This window comes from Scardinius erythrophthalmus (assembly GCF_964197995.2).
Source record: "Scardinius erythrophthalmus genome assembly, chromosome: 13".
NCBI lineage: Eukaryota > Metazoa > Chordata > Actinopteri > Cypriniformes > Leuciscidae > Scardinius > Scardinius erythrophthalmus.
The window spans coordinates 37,378,201-37,396,134 of record NC_138233.1 but is presented as its reverse complement, the minus strand read 5'-3'; the positions used below and the strand labels follow the sequence as shown (position 1 = coordinate 37,396,134).

The 17,934-nt window shown below is 38.0% G+C and overlaps 1 protein-coding gene across 3 annotated transcripts in view; it reads left to right on the top strand.

The window, feature by feature from the left end:
- The first annotated feature begins 4,000 nt into the window (after nucleotides 1-4,000).
- Nucleotides 4,001-17,934, top strand: part of LOC308701165 (nuclear factor 7, brain-like) — a 15,072-nt gene continuing 1,138 nt past the window's right edge. The window contains exons 1-8 of one of the 3 annotated variants that reach the window (XM_081383296.1): nucleotides 5,368-5,441; nucleotides 8,482-8,537; nucleotides 8,810-8,972; nucleotides 9,771-9,997; nucleotides 10,624-10,719; nucleotides 10,831-11,061; nucleotides 11,179-11,201; nucleotides 17,501-17,619. In XM_081383296.1, coding sequence (XP_081239422.1) covers nucleotides 8,957-8,972; nucleotides 9,771-9,997; nucleotides 10,624-10,719; nucleotides 10,831-11,061; nucleotides 11,179-11,201; nucleotides 17,501-17,619 — 712 coding nt within the window. In that variant the 5' untranslated portion in view covers nucleotides 5,368-5,441; nucleotides 8,482-8,537; nucleotides 8,810-8,956. Of the gene's footprint in view, nucleotides 4,598-5,367; nucleotides 5,442-8,404; nucleotides 8,538-8,809; nucleotides 8,973-9,770; nucleotides 9,998-10,623; nucleotides 10,720-10,830; nucleotides 11,062-11,178; nucleotides 11,202-17,500; nucleotides 17,620-17,934 lie in introns of those variants that run through there. The other 2 variants (XM_081383297.1, XM_081383295.1) reach the window with 2 other exon arrangements.

Genomic DNA, 17,934 nt, shown 5'->3' with positions numbered 1-17,934 from the left:
GTGTTCACACTCAAACTGCTTTAGCATCAAATTAGAAGCAGTGCTAATTGTAGTCCATTAATACTGATTCCGAGTTACAGGACAAAAAAATGAAGCTAGTAACTTTATGCCCTACATTTTACATTTAACGTAATGTAATCTGACTACTGTTTGATTACTTTGACCTAACTCGTTCATCACATTGATTTGAATCAGATAATCTAGCACCATATTTAAAAAAAATAAATAAATAAAAAAAATACAAAGAGAAAGAAAATATATTCCATTCTTTATCAACAACATGAAGTGCATTAATACATTACATCAGAGTTTCACAGACTGCGGTTCGTGAGTTTAATGTAATAAAGATATTAAGTAATTAAATCATAAAAAAAATAAAAGTTAAAATGAATAATTTCAAGAATAAAACACTCCCTAAAACAAATAATTTTATTTGTTTACCTGCATGTCATGTGACCATTAATTGACGTCAGTGATTTATTATTATTAATATTGACTTAATTTTATTATTGACATAACTTATTAACTTAAAATCTCAGGAGGTATTTCAAGTAAATATATTAGGTCAAAAAGGTTCTGCTGACAAAAAAGATGGATCCCAGCATTGCATGTAAATATGAAATGATAAGAATGTGTACATTTGAATGTGTTTGAAAGACAAAAGCCTTCCAAAGACATGGCACTTCTCGTAAAGAGTAGGGGTGATAGCCCTGTATCCTGGCCAGATTCCCTCCTTTGACCCTTACCATTGGCCCTTACCATTGGCCCTTACCAATCATGGCCTCCTAATAATCCCCATCAACTGTCTCGATCGCTCTCTCTCCTCTCCACCGACAGCTGATGTGTGGTGAGCGCACCGTCCTCAAAGTGGATGCTTGAGGAGAGATCTCTGACGCGATTGTAAAGCGCTTTGGGTGTACAGTAGTACATATGAAAGCACTACTGTATATAAATGCATCATTCAGTCATTCATTCACTGAGTAATAATTCAAATAATAATGAATGTGTTTGTCAGGAGTTGATTAGATGTGCAATGTTGCAATGATGAAAAAAACGCTTGTTAAAAGTGAAATGATTTCCATAAATGCAGTGATCAAATGCTGGGCCTCTTTTATATAATGTGCATATTTTATAACATAAGCAGATTTGATCTTAGAGTGTGCGTATACAGTAAAATCCACGCCAAAGTTCATATTTATAACAACGGTCTTTGACATGTAAAAGTGCTTAGCGCCATGTCAGGGTCTGAGCAGCCGTACACACTTTTCCTTGTGGGAAAGAATCTGAGTACTATTTGGAAATCTAAGCAATTCTTGCCACTCGCCGTTCTGAAGCATTAGATGTTGACTGGTGCTCTTTTATATGTTAATGGTATTAATTAGGCGGCGTTTACAAGGATGAGATCTGAAACCATTCAGCTGCGCACAACTTCAAGATCACTTTTGATTTATAGACTTCTGGATTTCTAGATTTTTTGTGTGTACGTTCATTCTCTGAATCACATGTACGCATATTTGAGAAATGATTGTAAGATCACATGTAGGACGGCTTCTAGATTACAACATTAGGGCCCAGTTCCATAGACAGGGTTTAGATTAAGCCTAAACCAGGATTAGACCTTAGTTCAATTAGGGCATTTAAGTAGCCTAGCTTTTATAAACGTGCCTCAGAAAAAAACATTACTGATGTGCATCTTGGGACAAAATAATGGCACTGAGATATGGTTGCTTTTAGTTAAAACAGCTCAAACATGCATTTTAGTCTGGGACTAGGCTTAAACCATGTACGTGAAACCAGGCGTTGATATTTTTTCTTGAGAATAATTAACATACTATCCCTATATATTAAAATATAATAGATATTGTATTGACATCGAAATTGATTCACAAGCTCGATCGCACTCCAAGCTGAACTCAAAAGTTGGCAGCCCTGGTTAGATGGTGATGTAAGTTTTTCTACCGGCAGGAAGCACATATTAGTATAGTATGCTCATGCAACATTTACCATATCTTTCTTTAGTAGAAGTAGTAAGAGTAGTTTGCTGTTCCGATTTCAGCAACTCACACCTGACCCAAGCGTACCGAGAAGAGGTCTATTGAACCTCTCCACTGGGTGATAAGGCGTAGTCCTGACCTTGTCAGCTCCAATAATATAAGAGCACACAACTCTCTGATGGTGTGGGATTCAAAATCCTTTCCTTGGTCACTAAGGAGGCGACTTGGGAACCCATTATGGACAGTGAAATTCTCCCAGAATGCCTTTGCGATGGTCTTAGCTTTCTAGTCTTTTGTCGGTACCGCCACAGCAAATTTGGTAAAGTGGTCCGTCATGACCAGCATATTTCTGGTGTCATCATTATCAGGCTCGAGAGACAAATAATCCATACATCCTAAATAAGGGAATAAGTTGTCTGTATGGATTCCATGGGAGCTGCTTTTTGAGGGCTCACTTTCCTCCTTAAACTTTTCTCACAGGTGTAACATCTGTTCCCAATATTCCTCGCCATCTTCGGCCAAAAGAATCTAGCACGAGCTAGATCAAGTGCACGCTCATAGGCAAGATGGCCCACCTCATCATGAACACCCTTCAGTGCTCTCTCTCTCTGCACTTTTGAGGCAGAACCAGCTGGAGCAACACAGCCCCATGGGTTGTCCACTTCCGGTATAACACTCCATCTCGTAGCTCAAGCCGTTTTGATTCCCTCAGGAGCAGTTTGACCTCGAGGGGTTCAAGCTTGGTTTCTGACCTTGCTCCATGAAAGAAATTATCCTTCTCAAAGTTGAATCCTCCCTCTGAGCTCAGTACTAATCGTCACAGGTCATTCCAGGGATAGTCTCGTACCCTATGGTGGTGAAACTTTCAGGGAGAGATGAAGCATTCAACGCCAGGGACTCTGCAAGAACAACAGCCTCTGACGCCTCTGATATTGAACCTGTAAGTCACCATTCACACCAGAACAGGTTATTTAACCATCCAAATGATTTCTAAACGGATTTATTAAGTTGAAATAGTTGCCAAGTTCCTCTTTAAGGCCAAATATTCTAGTTTAAGGGTAGGATAGTTCCTCTCACTTTTTGTGACTGTGTTCCTACTGTCATATGCTATCATGCTAAACTTGGCTTTGCTATTTTAGAGTTCCCCTTGACGAAGCGCCGATAATACCCAGTAAAGTCTAGAAAACATTTTAGCTCTCACCTGGTTGAAGGAAGATCTTTCAGAGTGTAAATCTTTTTGGGATCAGTTTGAACCCCATCGGCATCCACCACATGTCCCAGATACTTTATAGATGATTTGAAAAGGGGCATTTTTCAGTAGACAACTTTAGTCCACACTCTTTCAGACGAGTCAACACTTTCATCAGCCTGGTTTCATGTTCCTCAAGTGTTTTAGAAAAGACAATGAGATCATCCAGAAACATGAGTACTTCAGTCAAATGCAAGTCTCGTACACACTTTTCCATAAGCCTCTGGGAAGTGCTAGGTGCATTTGTGACACCTTGAGGCATGCGATTAAATTCAAAGAAGCCCAGAGGACAAACAGAAGCTGTTTTGTGTTTATCTTCTTCGGCTCCTTCGACTTGGTAATTTCCCCATTTAAGGTCCATGACAGAGAACAATTTAGCCGAGTGCAGAGAAAGCAGAAGACTCGGGATGCTCTAAAACAAATAAAGCTTTTGACATGAAGGGTTACAAAAGCACAAATAAAATAAAGTTAAAACTATACATCCAGTCTGTCTTCAGGAGCCAGTTGAATAAACATAGCCATTATGTTAAGACAGTGGGCCCTATTTTAACGATCTAAGCGCATGGTCTATAGGTAGAGTTAACATTAACAAGGTAATGAGACACAGCTGAATGTAATCAAGCATTATGGGAAATGTAGTCCATGATAAGATAGCACAAGAGTCGGGAGGTGTTTCCCCCTAGTGGAGATCATGGGCACTCCAGCAAACTCCACCCTCTTACAAAACCTTCCAGGAAGTGACTAGTCATTATTTCTAGCTTTCATTTTTACTGAAAGCTACAACGAGTCGTGAAGAACAGAGGAGGACACATTATATTAGGGTTTTTGTGTATTTCTGATTGAACCTTGATTAGATTTTGATTGTAATAGTTTACTCTTGTAATAATTTACTCTTTAAACCAAAGTTCAGAAAGTGAAAGTAAATTGTAGATCATTGGATCTTTTACAAGACGAGGAAATGGATTTAAAATCTGTGGAAGAGCTTTCTTGTCCTGTTTGCTTTGAAATCTTCAAGACTCCTGTTCTTCTGTCCTGTAGTCACAGTATTTGTAAAGAGTGTCTACAACAGTTCTGGAGAACTAAGGAAACTCATGAGTGTCCTGTCTGCAGGAGAAGATCCTCTAAAGGTGAACCTCCAATTAATCTAGCGTTAAAAAACTTGTGTGAGTCATTCCTGAAGGAGAGAAATGAGAAACGTTCATCAGGATCTGAGGAGATCTGCAGTTTACACAGTGAGAAACTCAAACTCTTCTGTCTGGAGGACAAACAGCCGGTGTGTTTAGTGTGCAGAGACTCAGAGAAACACACCAATCACACATTCAGACCCATCAGTGAAGTGGTTTCTTCTTACAAGGTAAGACTAATGTCTCATTTCATATGCTGAATACAGTGTTATACATGGAAACAGTATTATTCTACAATAGACAAGCATTTATGTTTGTTCAGACTAAATCTTTATGATTTACTACTGATATCAAATTCGGCACTAATCTTCGACCCTCTGATGTTCAAATCTTCTTGAATGTAACAACATCTGCACAAAACAACCAACAATTACATATTGAAAAAATATAAATGTCATGGGTTATTCATATTTTTTAAATAATAGGCTACTATGTGATTTAAGACACACCAAAAAGTGAATGATACTAACATACTTTCACTTTCTGTATTTGTATTTGCACAACTACAAATTTAAAACTGAATGGATATAATACTTAAGAATTGGCCATTAAAAAAAAACAAAAAAAAAAAAACCCTTTGTTTGATGAAAACATGATTTCTTGATGTTCATCCCAGATTATATAATTAAAATATATATGTTCTGCCATTTCAGGCAAAAATGCTTCCTGAGAATGTCCCAGTCAACATATAATAAAATAATAATACAACAATAAAAACACACTGTTAAAAATTGCTGTAAAAATACAGTGAATTTCCAACAGTAAAATACTGTTATTTCAATAGACAGTTTAATCCTGTAAATTTACAGTCTATGTTCCATAAATTAATTACTTGTTTACAGCAAAATGTGTAAACCCATTTGTTTCTGGAAAAAACAGCCTTGGACTGTAAAAAATAGCACGTGGGGGCGGGGCATCTTCAACGCAGTCTATTTTCGAACAGAAAGCGGTCAAATAACAGAATTGTTTTCTCAACACTCATCTTGACGGTCTTAAAGAAGGACATTGTTCAAGGTAAGTTTATTTATTTACTGCTATTCTGTTATGTTGCTCCCTATAGAATGCCAAGTCTGCCAATATTAAAAATAAATAAATACATAAATAAATATACAAATAAATGTAAAAAAGAAAAAACAAATAAATAAATAAATATATAAATGAATATACATAGAAAAGCTAAAAAAACAAAATAAATAATTATTTATACATTTATTTCCTTATTTATGTATATATATTTTTTTCCATATTTATTTATTTATTTTATTTATTGATACATTTATTAATTTATACATTTATTTATTTATACATTTATTTATTTTTACATTTATTTATTTATACATTTATGTATTTATACATTTATTTATTTGTTCATTTATTTCTTCCTACATTTCTTCCTGCGTAGGGTAATGAGGAGGGCGTGGTTTACCTCAGACATAGCAATCGAGCTCAGAGTAAGCGAAGGCGAAGGGTTGAGGCCACAGTGACACCCTGTGGCGAAATACAATAAGTATAGCTCACTGACGTGGTCTGTGACTGCGAGGTCTATGGTCAAAATCCTAAATCTTACTGTGTGACATGGATAGGCTATTCTTTATTCCGGACATGGCCGTAAAACATTGTTTAGTCTGGATTTGTAAAATGTCCTGGGCTAACAAACATGAAACAGGGACTCTGAAATTGCCTCACAGACCTGAGACATATAGGTAGCTTGAAATGTCTACTTTTAAGCAGAACAATTCAAAACGAAAGAAAACAGACTGCGCTGCTTATGTAATTCGTATGAAATGTGCATTACTCTCAGGCGCTGCGAAGACCGCGAGTCGTCAACTTCATCTGTCTAGCCGACACTGACATAAAAAAATAAGCAGCGCAGTCTGTTTTCTTTCGTTTTGAATTGTTCTTCTGCTTAAAAGTAGATATTTCAAGCTATCTATATGTCTCAGGTCTGTGAGGCAATAGGCTACCTTATAGGCCTACGCTGAGTTTCGGTTTATTATGAGACGAGCTCCAGGTTCGCCAGCGCCTCCGTGTCCTGATTATCTATTTTCTAATAGCCTATATTTAGCTACTTCTTATTAAATCCAGACAATTTGTTGATGAAACATCGATTAAAATTAAGATACAATTAATACAAAACGAAATTAAATTTAAAGACAGGCTTTGTGCTTTCAGTTTGAGGTCTCTGTTAAAGTTTTAAAACAGTGCCGCTTTAGAGCGCTCACGTCCGTAGCGGAGAACTGTCTGTAACTTTTTTTTTTTGTGAAATAAATGTCTAAATAAATGCAACTTAGTCCAGTGCGACTTAGGCTATATATGTTTTTTTCTTCCTCGTGGCGCATTTTTTGACTGATATGTGTCTCCGGAGCGACTTATAAAATAGGCTACGGTAGCCTAAGTTATTTATTCTTTTTGTGCAAATGTCCCATAAAGTCCCATCCTTTAAGGACTCATTTATGTCCCATAGACCGGTCCATTGCATTACGAATAAAAGCAGAATCAATAAAGTCAATAATGTAATGTGCAGTCAGGTGGTTGGAGTGTGTGCGCGTTTTTTGACGAGTTTTATAGTCTTGATATTGTTTCTTATTCAAAAGTGGTGAGCACCCCCAACCTAAAACCTCTTTCCGCGGCCCTGGTTTCTGTTGCTTGTCAGTATTGTTTTCGGAAATTAGGCTACATTCAAATGCAATGGTCTCGTTTCAATAGCATTGGTCAATATGCTTGCGTCGACTTCACTGTAGCCTATATGTGCCCTGCTTCCTTTCTGTGAGTTCTGACCGAAAAATGGAAAATATCAAGCGCTTCCGTTTCAAAGTCTCTGTTTCATGTTTGTTATCCCAGGACATTTTACAAATCCAGACTAAACGATATTCTACGGCCATGTCTGGAATAAAGAGTAGCCTATCCATGTCACACAGTAAGATTTAGGATTTTGACCATATACCTCGCAGTCACAGACCACGTCAGTGAGCTATACTTATTGTATTTCGCCACAGGGTGTCACTGTGGCCTCAACCCTTCGCCTTCGCTTACTCTGAGCTCATTGCTATGTCTGAGGTAAACCACGCCCTCCTCATTACCCTACGCAGGAAGAAATGTAGGAAGAAATAAATGAATAAATAAATAAATGTATAAATACATAAATGTAGAAATAAATAAATGTAAAAATAAATAAATGTATAAATACATAAATGTAGAAATGAATAAATGTATAAATAAATATAATAATGAATAAATAAATATGGAAAAAAAATAAATATATACATAAATAAGGAAATAAATGTATAAATAATTATTTATTTTCGTTTTTTTGCTTTTCTATGTATATTTATTTATATATTTATTTATTTATTTTTTCTTTTTTACATTTATTTGTATATTTATTTATGTATTTATTTATTTTTAATATTGGCAGACTTGGCATTCCATAGCTCCCAACCTGTACAGTCAATCGCCTTTTTCACAATGTATTTTTGATTGTGCTGTCACCGAGCGCGAATCGCGTTTTGTAGACAGAGCTCTCAACGGTTGAGGCATTTCGCCTGCTAATGAATGTTCTCTGAGCTCCGATTACACGGCGAACTATTTGCTTGATTAAAGTTAAGTTAACTTACCAGATGCATTAATGTTATTCGCATAATATCATGCACATAAGATGGAGAATAATTACAAAACTACACGAAATATCCAGATCCATTATAATAATTAAAAGTTAGTGGTCAATTTGTTTAGTTTCCATGCAAATAATGTAAAGCTGTTCAAATTCCCAAAGCAAAATAGATATTTATATTTTTCGATTTAGTGGTGCGATTAACTGTTACCTGTGTTTTTGTGAGATTCACATGTAACTTACATACTATTAAAAAGTCAAAGAGGTTATATTTGAAAGATGAGGTGGATATTCTCGACTTTTCGGCGCGAAACACATTTTGAAGACAGACAGTTCTCAACAGCTAAGAGGCATTTCACTCTTCAATGTTCTCCGTGCTCGACGTCGAATTTCTTTGCTTGGTTTAAGATGACGAAATAATAATTATTTCTTCTTTTTTTCTAGGAATCATTCACTTTATGTAAATGTTTTACTGAGACAGTACACAGCCCTAATCTTTGGTGAGTTTCACGCCATGTATACTTGCAAACTTTGTGCACAAGCATGCCAGCACCATTATGTGCATTTGTAAGGCACATTCGAATTCACAGACATGTTTCCAATATAAACTTTTAGTTGTGCTCTGCCTGGTTGCAAATTTTTTTGACAAGAGACAAATTAGTTGCATTACAGCTTATTTATATTTAATCCAATATTTAAATTGATAAAAGGTAGATTTTGTAAGTTTTCTTTTTTAATGTGTGTGAGTGTGTGGTTTTTTTATTACCCTTAGACGATTCTATGGGATAAACCCTGAAAGAGGTTCGAAGACCTGCAGAGGCAAGGTGGTTTCAAAGAAGACTGGAAAACTTGTCAGCAAGAAGTCTGCCACTGTCAATCCCAAAGCTGCTTCTCTCCTGAAGAACCTCTTCAATTTCGAATGGAACTTCGTCTAGGTAACTAAACTTAAATGCCCACTGACACTCACATTGGTGCAGCTTCCTAAAATAATCAACACCTCTTAACTGCATTCATATTCAGTGGTAAGAAAGTATCTGAACCCCATTTGTATAGACAAAGTGTTTAAGCTAGCTACACAAACAAATATAATCTTTCATGACTTTACTAAACATCCCATTAGCCACTCTCAGTGCAGTGTAATAAATGTACATTTTGTAAGTGACTACATTGTTACCTCTATGAACCACAAACGGTGTTTTTGTTTCGTGATGGTTGTTCATGAGTACCTTGTTTGATCTGAGCAGTTAAACTGCCCAATGTTCTTCAGAAAAATCCACCATGTCTTGCACAGTCTTTGGTTTTCCAGCACATTCTGAACAATTAAACTCTTTAAAATAGTGACTGCATGGTTTTAACACCCATCTTTTCACAATGAGAACTACTCATTAGTTAGAGGACTCCGCTATTATATAGGGTGCCAGGGGGATGATTTTATTCTGAACAACAGTGGACAGTTTAACTGCTCAGAACAAACAAGCGAATCATGAGCAACTATTACAAAAACAAAACAAATAAAAAAACATTTGTGGGTCATTAAGTAACAAGAAGTTCACTTACTGCAGCACTGTGAATGTTTAATGAGATGTGTTTAGTAAAGTATAGATAATCTCTAAGATTAGTTATGTACAATAACATCTCTTTTAATTAAAAGTGTTCGTAGAATATGTGATCACTAGTTTTTGTCATGTGATTTATTTTACCACTAAGATTTTCTTGATTTTCTTTCCTCTCAGACCAGATGTGTCAAAAGCTGATGTGGGATGTTTTGGCAGTTTTTTTTTACCAATTGGTTAGGCCTATCTTGTCCTCTCAGATCGGGATTTCCTCTAAGACCAGATGTGTCAAAAGCCGATGTGGGACATGTTGGCTGTTTTTTGCCTCTTCCTACTTTTTTTCACCCATTGGATCTCTTGTCCTCTCAGATCCGGACTTCCTCTCAGACCAGATCTTTCAAAAGCAGGTTTGAGATGTTTTGGCAGTTTTTTGCCTCTATCAAGGATTTTTCATCCATTGGTTCTCAATATTTTCCTCTCAGACTATTGCCTGGATGCTGATGTGACATGTTGAATGTAAGGTTTCTTTGTTTGCCTACTGGTTCCTCACATTGAATTTTACAATGTATTTTCTGTGACTTTTTAATATATTGTTAAAACTTGTTAGCTGTTTTAAATAAATGGCAAACAATACTGTACCATAATCTATATTTTCTTCATTTTTTCCATTGAGTAAATATAGGGATGTTAATAGATATCGGACAATAGAGTAAATAGAAAACAGTATTTTATATTCTAACTTTTTATACTATAGAATTATAGCTGGAACCATTACTGCCAGTACTTTGTGAAGCACAGCCATAAAATTAAAAACTGTAGAATTACGGTAAATGGCTGGAATCACAGCTGCCAGTACTTTACTGTGAAATTACAGCATTGTTGAAACCGTAAAATTACAGTAAATGGCTGGAACCACAGCTGCCAGTATTTTACTGTAAATTTACGGGTGAATTTTTTACAGTGCATCCAAACATACAATGTTTAAACCTCTTATAGCTGAATAAGTTTCACAGATTTTCATCTTAACCTGTAGGAGGAATTTAATCCAGCACTGACGTCCTTACAAAACAAGCTCAAACATGGAGAAGAAATGAAAGAAGAGTGTGATAAAACAATTGAACACATCAAGGTGAGGATATAAAGAGTTAATACTCAACATTCACACACAGAGTTTATTACTGACATTAGTGGAGTGTGTGTTCATACAGCGCTGACTGAAGTGAATGTGATTTGATTTCAGTCTCAAGCTGAGCACACAGAGCGTCAGATTAAAGAAGAGTTTGAGAAGCTTCATCAGTTTCTCAGAGACGAAGAAGAAGCTACAATCACTGCACTGAGAGAGGAAGAGGAGCAGAAGAAGCAGAGGATGAAGGAGAAGCTGGAGGAGATGAACACACACATCTCAGCTCTTTCACACACAATCAGAGACATGGAGGAGATGATGAAAGACAATGACGTCTCGTTTCTAAAGGTGACAAATCAATCTGGCTTCATTCTCTGTGTATAAAACAACTTGTATAGAGAGACTCATTGACACTGAGAGTGTTTGATAAGATATTAAAATGTTTTCAAACTCTATATTTTCCAGAACTTTAAGGCCTCAATGGAAAGGTAAGTGAGCTGCTCGTATCTCTTCTATCTTGTGTCACTTTTGAATGATTTATGGCCCTTGTCACTCATGATTGACAGGTAATCCATGTGTCAAGAAAACAGTGTCTCTGTTTTACAGTGCCAAACTGACTGGTCATTTGTTGAATCCTGGGTCTGGCTCCTTCCAGTCTGTTGAGGGTAAACTGTTGCTGATTGTATTTTCCTTTGATTTTTGGGGGTGAAGTTCACCCAAGCAAGTATTACGCAATGTTGACACCCTGAGTATCAAAATCTTTGCTGTTTGATTAATAGGGTTGCCTATATCATAATTGAGTCAAACTATTTGAGTCAAGACATTCAGGAATACCATTACACCTACAACACACTGGCTATATTCATTAAAATGTGTGTGTGTGTGTGTGTGTGTGTGTGTGTGTGTGTGTGTGTGTGTGTGTGTGTGTGAGAGCATCTAGTAGGATCAGTAGTACCTGAACTACAGGTTTATCTTAATGCCTAAGACAAAGAATCCAGACACGTTCATCAAGCCAAAGAGTCCTTATTACCCACACACCCCATGCTATATTCTTCTCAATAAGAAAAGATGTAGTTGTTGATGTTTTTTTCTAGAACATCTGTATCTGTTTCCCGACGCCAATAGGATCAGTGTTAAAAAGACAAAGAATCAAAACATTTATCTCTCAGTGAAGGTGTTTACGAGTGGAACTGGCGGGGGAAGAGTGCATCCTAAATGGGTTTTGTTAATGGTTTTACGACAGTTGCTTAGGCTAGATGTTTAAAGAATGACACTTCATCAAAAGCTTTCTGGTGATTCTCTGGGCTCACACACAAAACATATTTTTAGTGTATATAAATTTGGTCATTACTTTTGTTATTTTTGTATTTTTTAAAGAAAACGTTTTAGTTTTTAACCCAACCCATAGTGTGTGTGTGTGTGTGTGTGTGTGTGTGCGTTTGCGTGTGTGAGTGTGTGTGCGTGTGTGTAAATAGTTGTGCTAAACTCTTTGTGTGTGTTTTTACATGCCAACATATTTTGTCTGGGGTAAGTTACTATATTTGCTAAAAATCTTTGTACATTTTTTTGCTCTTCTGTCAGATTTGTTAGAGGAACTATGCCACGCTGTTGTAATGCAAACACATTAAGAACTATAAAGTTACATGTCCTTGTAAAAAAATATAGATACAATTCAAGCATAATCGTTAAACAGGAATTATGTTTGCACAAAAGTAAATTCAAATTTGAATTTTACAGGTGTTTTGGACACACATACAGTAACTCCTGTATAAAGATTATGTGTGAAAGTTATTCAAGAGTGTGTAACTTTGCATCACAGCGGTGTGACATACCCCTGACAATATATGTTGGCGTGTAAAGAGTTTAGAGTTTAGCACAACTATTTACACACACACACTTACTTACTTACTTACTTACATACGCCTACCACCCAACTTTGGGCATAGGCCACGAACAAGGGCTCCCCAGTCGTCCCGGTCCTGGGCCAACTTCTCTAACTGTCCCCATGTGTGGCCCGACCTCTTCACATCTGCATCCAGGTCGCGGCGCCAGCTGTTCCTTGGCCTGCCTCTCTTCCTTTTCCCTTGTGGGTTCCAAAAGAGGGCGTGTCTTGCTGTGCTTGATGCAGGCTTGCGAAGGGTATGGTCAACCCATCTCCAGCGTCTTTGGAGGATCTCTTCCTCAATAGGCTGCTGTCCTATTCGCTGCCACAGCTCCAGGTTACTGATGGTGTTCTTCCAGCGTACCCTTAGGATTCGTCTGAGACAGGTGTTAATAAAGGACTGGATTTTCTTCATGGTAGTGACTGTTGTTCTCCAGGTCTCTGCACCGTACAGTAGAACAGGCTTTATCATTAGAGATGCACCGATTACAATTTTCTGGGCCGATTCCGATTTCCGATTTTTCATTAAGTTTGACCTGCCGATGCCGATTTTAGCCGATTCCGATTTCATTTTTTCTAACCACTTTACAGCACACACAAATATTTATTTTATATCTTTTCTGTAATAGAACATTTTACAATTTGCATAGTTCACACACATCTAAAGTGCAGTGTTGTGGAAGAACCATTTCCTTTTCACATTCAATATCCAATAATTATATATATATATATATATATATATATATATATATATATATATATATATATATATATATATGTATTTAGCAAACGAAACGTCTGTATGAAAACAGGGAATGGCAATAAAATAATAGGCTATATAAATAAAAAATAAAAAAAATATAGCCTTGCAGTATAAAGATATTTCTCAAAGCACACACACACAGGCCTATTGCAATCACTTGTACAAACTGAATAATAAAACAAGTTTAAATGGGTACATTTCTATAAATATTAGTCTTTGTTTTCTTTTCTGACATAGCCTACTCCAGTTCTTGTTAAAACACACAAATTCTGTGCATTTTGGGCACTTTTTTTGTGAAACCCTATTTAGGCTATTTTCCATCAAAAGTGTGCTTTCCCTTTAATTGAGCGTGAGCAGTGCAGCAAATAGACTCGACGCCGAAACACGCGCTTCACTGCTCGCGACGCTCCTGCTTGAGACGCTCACGCGCTGCTCCTGCTTCCGTTGTGAATGCACTCATTGATTAACATGCACGCCGAAAAAAAATATGCGCTTGCGGTCTGAACGGACGTAATTCACGAGGTTTTCTACATGTGCTCCGTGTGCACGTGTGATGCTGATGTTGCGCGATGTTAATCATGCGGCGCCCGAGTGCATTTGACCGGCATAAAATCGGCATTTGTCAGACTGACCGGCCGGTCGCCGGTTACGGCCGATCACGTGAAAATCGGCCAATTCCGGTCACCAGCCGATCAATCGGTGCATCTCTATTTATCATGGAATTAAAGATCCTGATCTTGGTGTTCCTTGGCAGCTCAGAGGATACCCAGACTTTCTTCAGCTGGTGGAAAGCTGCCCTTGCCTTTCCAATCCGCACCTTCACATCCGCCTCTGTCCCTCCCCACTTGTCGACTACGCTGCCAAGATAGGTGATGGGTACGGGTCAGAAGGGGAGCAGATGTTACATCCGACCACCATCTCCTGGGCGCCCGCATGAAGCTCAAGCTGAGGCGGAACTGGACAGGGCAATCCAGTCAACTCCAGAGGTATAACATCAGTGCTCTGAAAGAAACAGCCAGGCTAGAAGTGTTTTGAAGCACACTTTCTAAAAAGGCCCAGATCCTACAGCAGCGGATCGACAGAAAGACCATGGATGAAAAATGGCAGAGCATTAAAGAGGTAATAACATCAACATGTAAGGAAGTGCTCGGTAACAAGAAACAGGGGCAAAAAGAATTGATCTCAGTGGGGACCTTAGAAAAGATCCAGGAGAGGAAAAGGAAGAAGGCAGAAAAAAACAGCAGCCGCACACGTGCTAGAAAAGCCAAGCAGTATACAGAAGCAAACAGAATAGTAAAGCGGAGTATAAGGGCAGACAAGAAAAAATTACATGGAAGCACTGGCAGCAGAGGCCGAAGATGCGGCTCAAAATGGTAACATGAGAGAGCTGTATACAAACATCAAAAAGCTCTCAGGTTAATTCAGCCAATCAGAGAGGCCAGTTAGAGACAGAGAAGGAAAAGCTATTCCAGGGATAGAACAGCAAAAGCATAGATGGGCAGAGCATTTCGAGGATCTCTTGAACAGACCTTCTCCATTAAACCCAGTAAATATCCAGCCAGCCAGCTGTGACCTTCCTATTGTTTGTGGCGTTCCATCGAAGGAAGAAATGTATAAGGCCATCAAGCAATTGAGAAACGGGAAGTCAGCCGGGCCAGACACCATTCCTGCAGAAGTTTTAAAAGTGGACGAAGTGACCACTGTGGAAATGCTCTATCCTCTATTCCAAAACATCTGGGAGGAGGAAGACATTCCAACAGAGTGGAAGGAGGGCTATCTCATCAAGCTCCCCAAGAAGGGTGATCTTAGTTCCTGCTCCAACTACAGGGGGATAACACTGCTGTCAACCCCAGGCAAGATATTCAATAGAGTCCTCCTAAACAGGATAAAAGATGCGGTCGACCCACATCTCAGAGACCATCAAGCTGGCTTCAGGAAGAGTAGATCCTGCACTGACCAGATAACAACTCTGCGGATTATCCTGGAACAGTCTTTGGAGTAGAACTCACCTCTCTATGTCAATTTTATTGACTATGAGAAGGCATTTGACAGCGTGGATAGGCAGACCACCTGGAGTCTATTGAGACACTATGGGGTACCAGCAAAGATCACTAACATCATCAGGAACTCATATGAGGGAATGACCTGCAGAGTGGTACATGGCCAGCAGCTTATCGATGCCTTCCAAGTGCGAACAGGGGTGAGACAAGGATGCCTATTGTCACCCTTCCTTTTCCTGTTGGCAATAGATTGGGTAATGAAGACATCAACTGCCCAGAAGAGGAATGGCATCCAATGGACACCTTGGACACAATTGGATGACCTCGACTTTGCTGATGACCTGGCACTTCTTTCCCACACCCAGCAACAAATGCAAGAAAAGACCAATATCATTGCAACTCATTCAGCAAGCCTTGGACTCATTATACACAAAGGGAAGAGCAAGATCCTCAAAGTCAACAACAACAACACGGCTCCCGTCAGGCTAGAAGGAGAAGCACTAGAGGAAGTGGAAAGCTTCACCTATCTTGGCAGCGTAGTCGACACACGCACACACACACACACACACACACACACACACACACACACACACACACACAAATATCTAACTATATATTGTGTCGCTTTGATAGAACCTTGATATTACCCGTTTTTGGGGGGTCAAAAAAGATGGTAATAGTCAAAACATCCTAAGCTCATCTCTTTAATTTTGTGTTGGATGTTGAAGTGCTAGTGACTTCCATGATATTTTATAGCATGAAGCTGTGTCTGAATCACTCAATACAAAGTTTTGTGTTCTGCCCTCACAAAGATTACCCTAAGATTAGATTTCTTGCGTACTGCATGTTTGCACTGTACACTGAAACTTGAAATCAACATGTATCCCTTGTGGTTGTTACACACCTCAGGTATAATTTGAAATGTAGGTTTGTCAAAAGAAAAAAAAGGTTCAGTCATACATTTAAAAAGTTTTCTGGGTGAAAATTGTGTTTTACTTGTGTGAGGAAACTGTTCGGCTACAGTTCTAATAAAAGATGCTGGTCATCAGTCTGTTTTAAAGAATAAAATAAAGTAAACGTTTTATTTAAAGAAAAGAGACAACATTCATTGCTTTTTGTGTCAAATAAATGTATAAATGTTTGAATGTTTAAAATCCCTATGCGTCTTATTTTACTCCGAATTTTGAAGTAAAATATGTAATTTGTGGTTTTGCAACACACACACACACACACACACACACACACACACACACACACACACACACACACACACACACACACACTATGGGTTGGGTTAAAAACTAAAACGTTTTCTTTAAAAAATACTAAAATAACAAAAGTAATGACCAAATTTATATACACTAAAAATATGTTTTGTGTGTGAGCCCAGAGAATCACCAGAAAGCTTTTGATGAAGTGTCATTCTTTAAACATCTAGCCTAAGCAACTGTCGTAAAACCATTAACAAAACCCATTTAGGATGCACTCTTCCCCCGCCAGTTCCACTCGTAAACACCTTCACTGAGAGATAAATGTTTTGATTCTTTGTCTTTTTTTACACTGATCCTATTGGCGTCGGGAAACAGATACAGATGTTCTAGAAAAAAACATCAACAACTACATCTTTTCTTATTGAGAAGAATATAGCATGGGGTGTGTGGGTAATAAGGACTCTTTGGCTTGATGAACGTGTCTGATTCTTTGTCTTAGGCATTAACATAAACCTATAGTTCAGGTACTACTGATCCTACTAGGTGCTCTCTCTCTCACACACACACACACACACACACACACACACACACACACACACACACACACACACACACACACACACACACATTTTAATGAATATAGCCAGTGTGTTGTAGGTGTAATGGTATTCCTGAATGTCTTGACTCAAATATTTCGACTCAATTATCATAGGCAACCTATTAATCAAACAGCAAAGATTTTGACACTCAGGGTGTCAACATTGCATAATACTTGCTTGGGTGAATTTCACCCCCAACAATCAAAGGAAAAAACAATCAGCAACAGTTTACCCTCATAAATCATTCAAAATGGGTCATAAATCGATCAAAAGTGACACATAGTATATGTTAATACTACTCACTGCAGTTCTGACTCCTGAATGTTCCTCAGAGTCCAGATCTCACAGCCTGATCCACGGATGAGTTCTGGAGCTTTGATTCATGTGTCGCGTTATCTGGGTAACCTGCCGTTCAGAGTCTGGAAGAAGATGCTGGAAACTGTCCAACACAGTGAGTCTCAGCAGATTTGACACCAGTGCAGAAGATAGCTCACATATAAACACACACAACAGCAACATTTGATAGAAATATATTTAATAATCACTTTAGTGAATCTGAACTGTATTACAGAAAATCATCAGATCATACAGCGAACTCATAATGAAATATCTATTCCTCATGGTCTATGCTTATGTATTAGGATACAAGAGTGTTTATTGAATACTGATATTAAACCTGAAGCCTCAATCCATTCTGACAGACCATTGAGAGACCATTGTTATGATAGCATGATTTATGATCTCTTTCAAGAAAAGAAAATGTTTT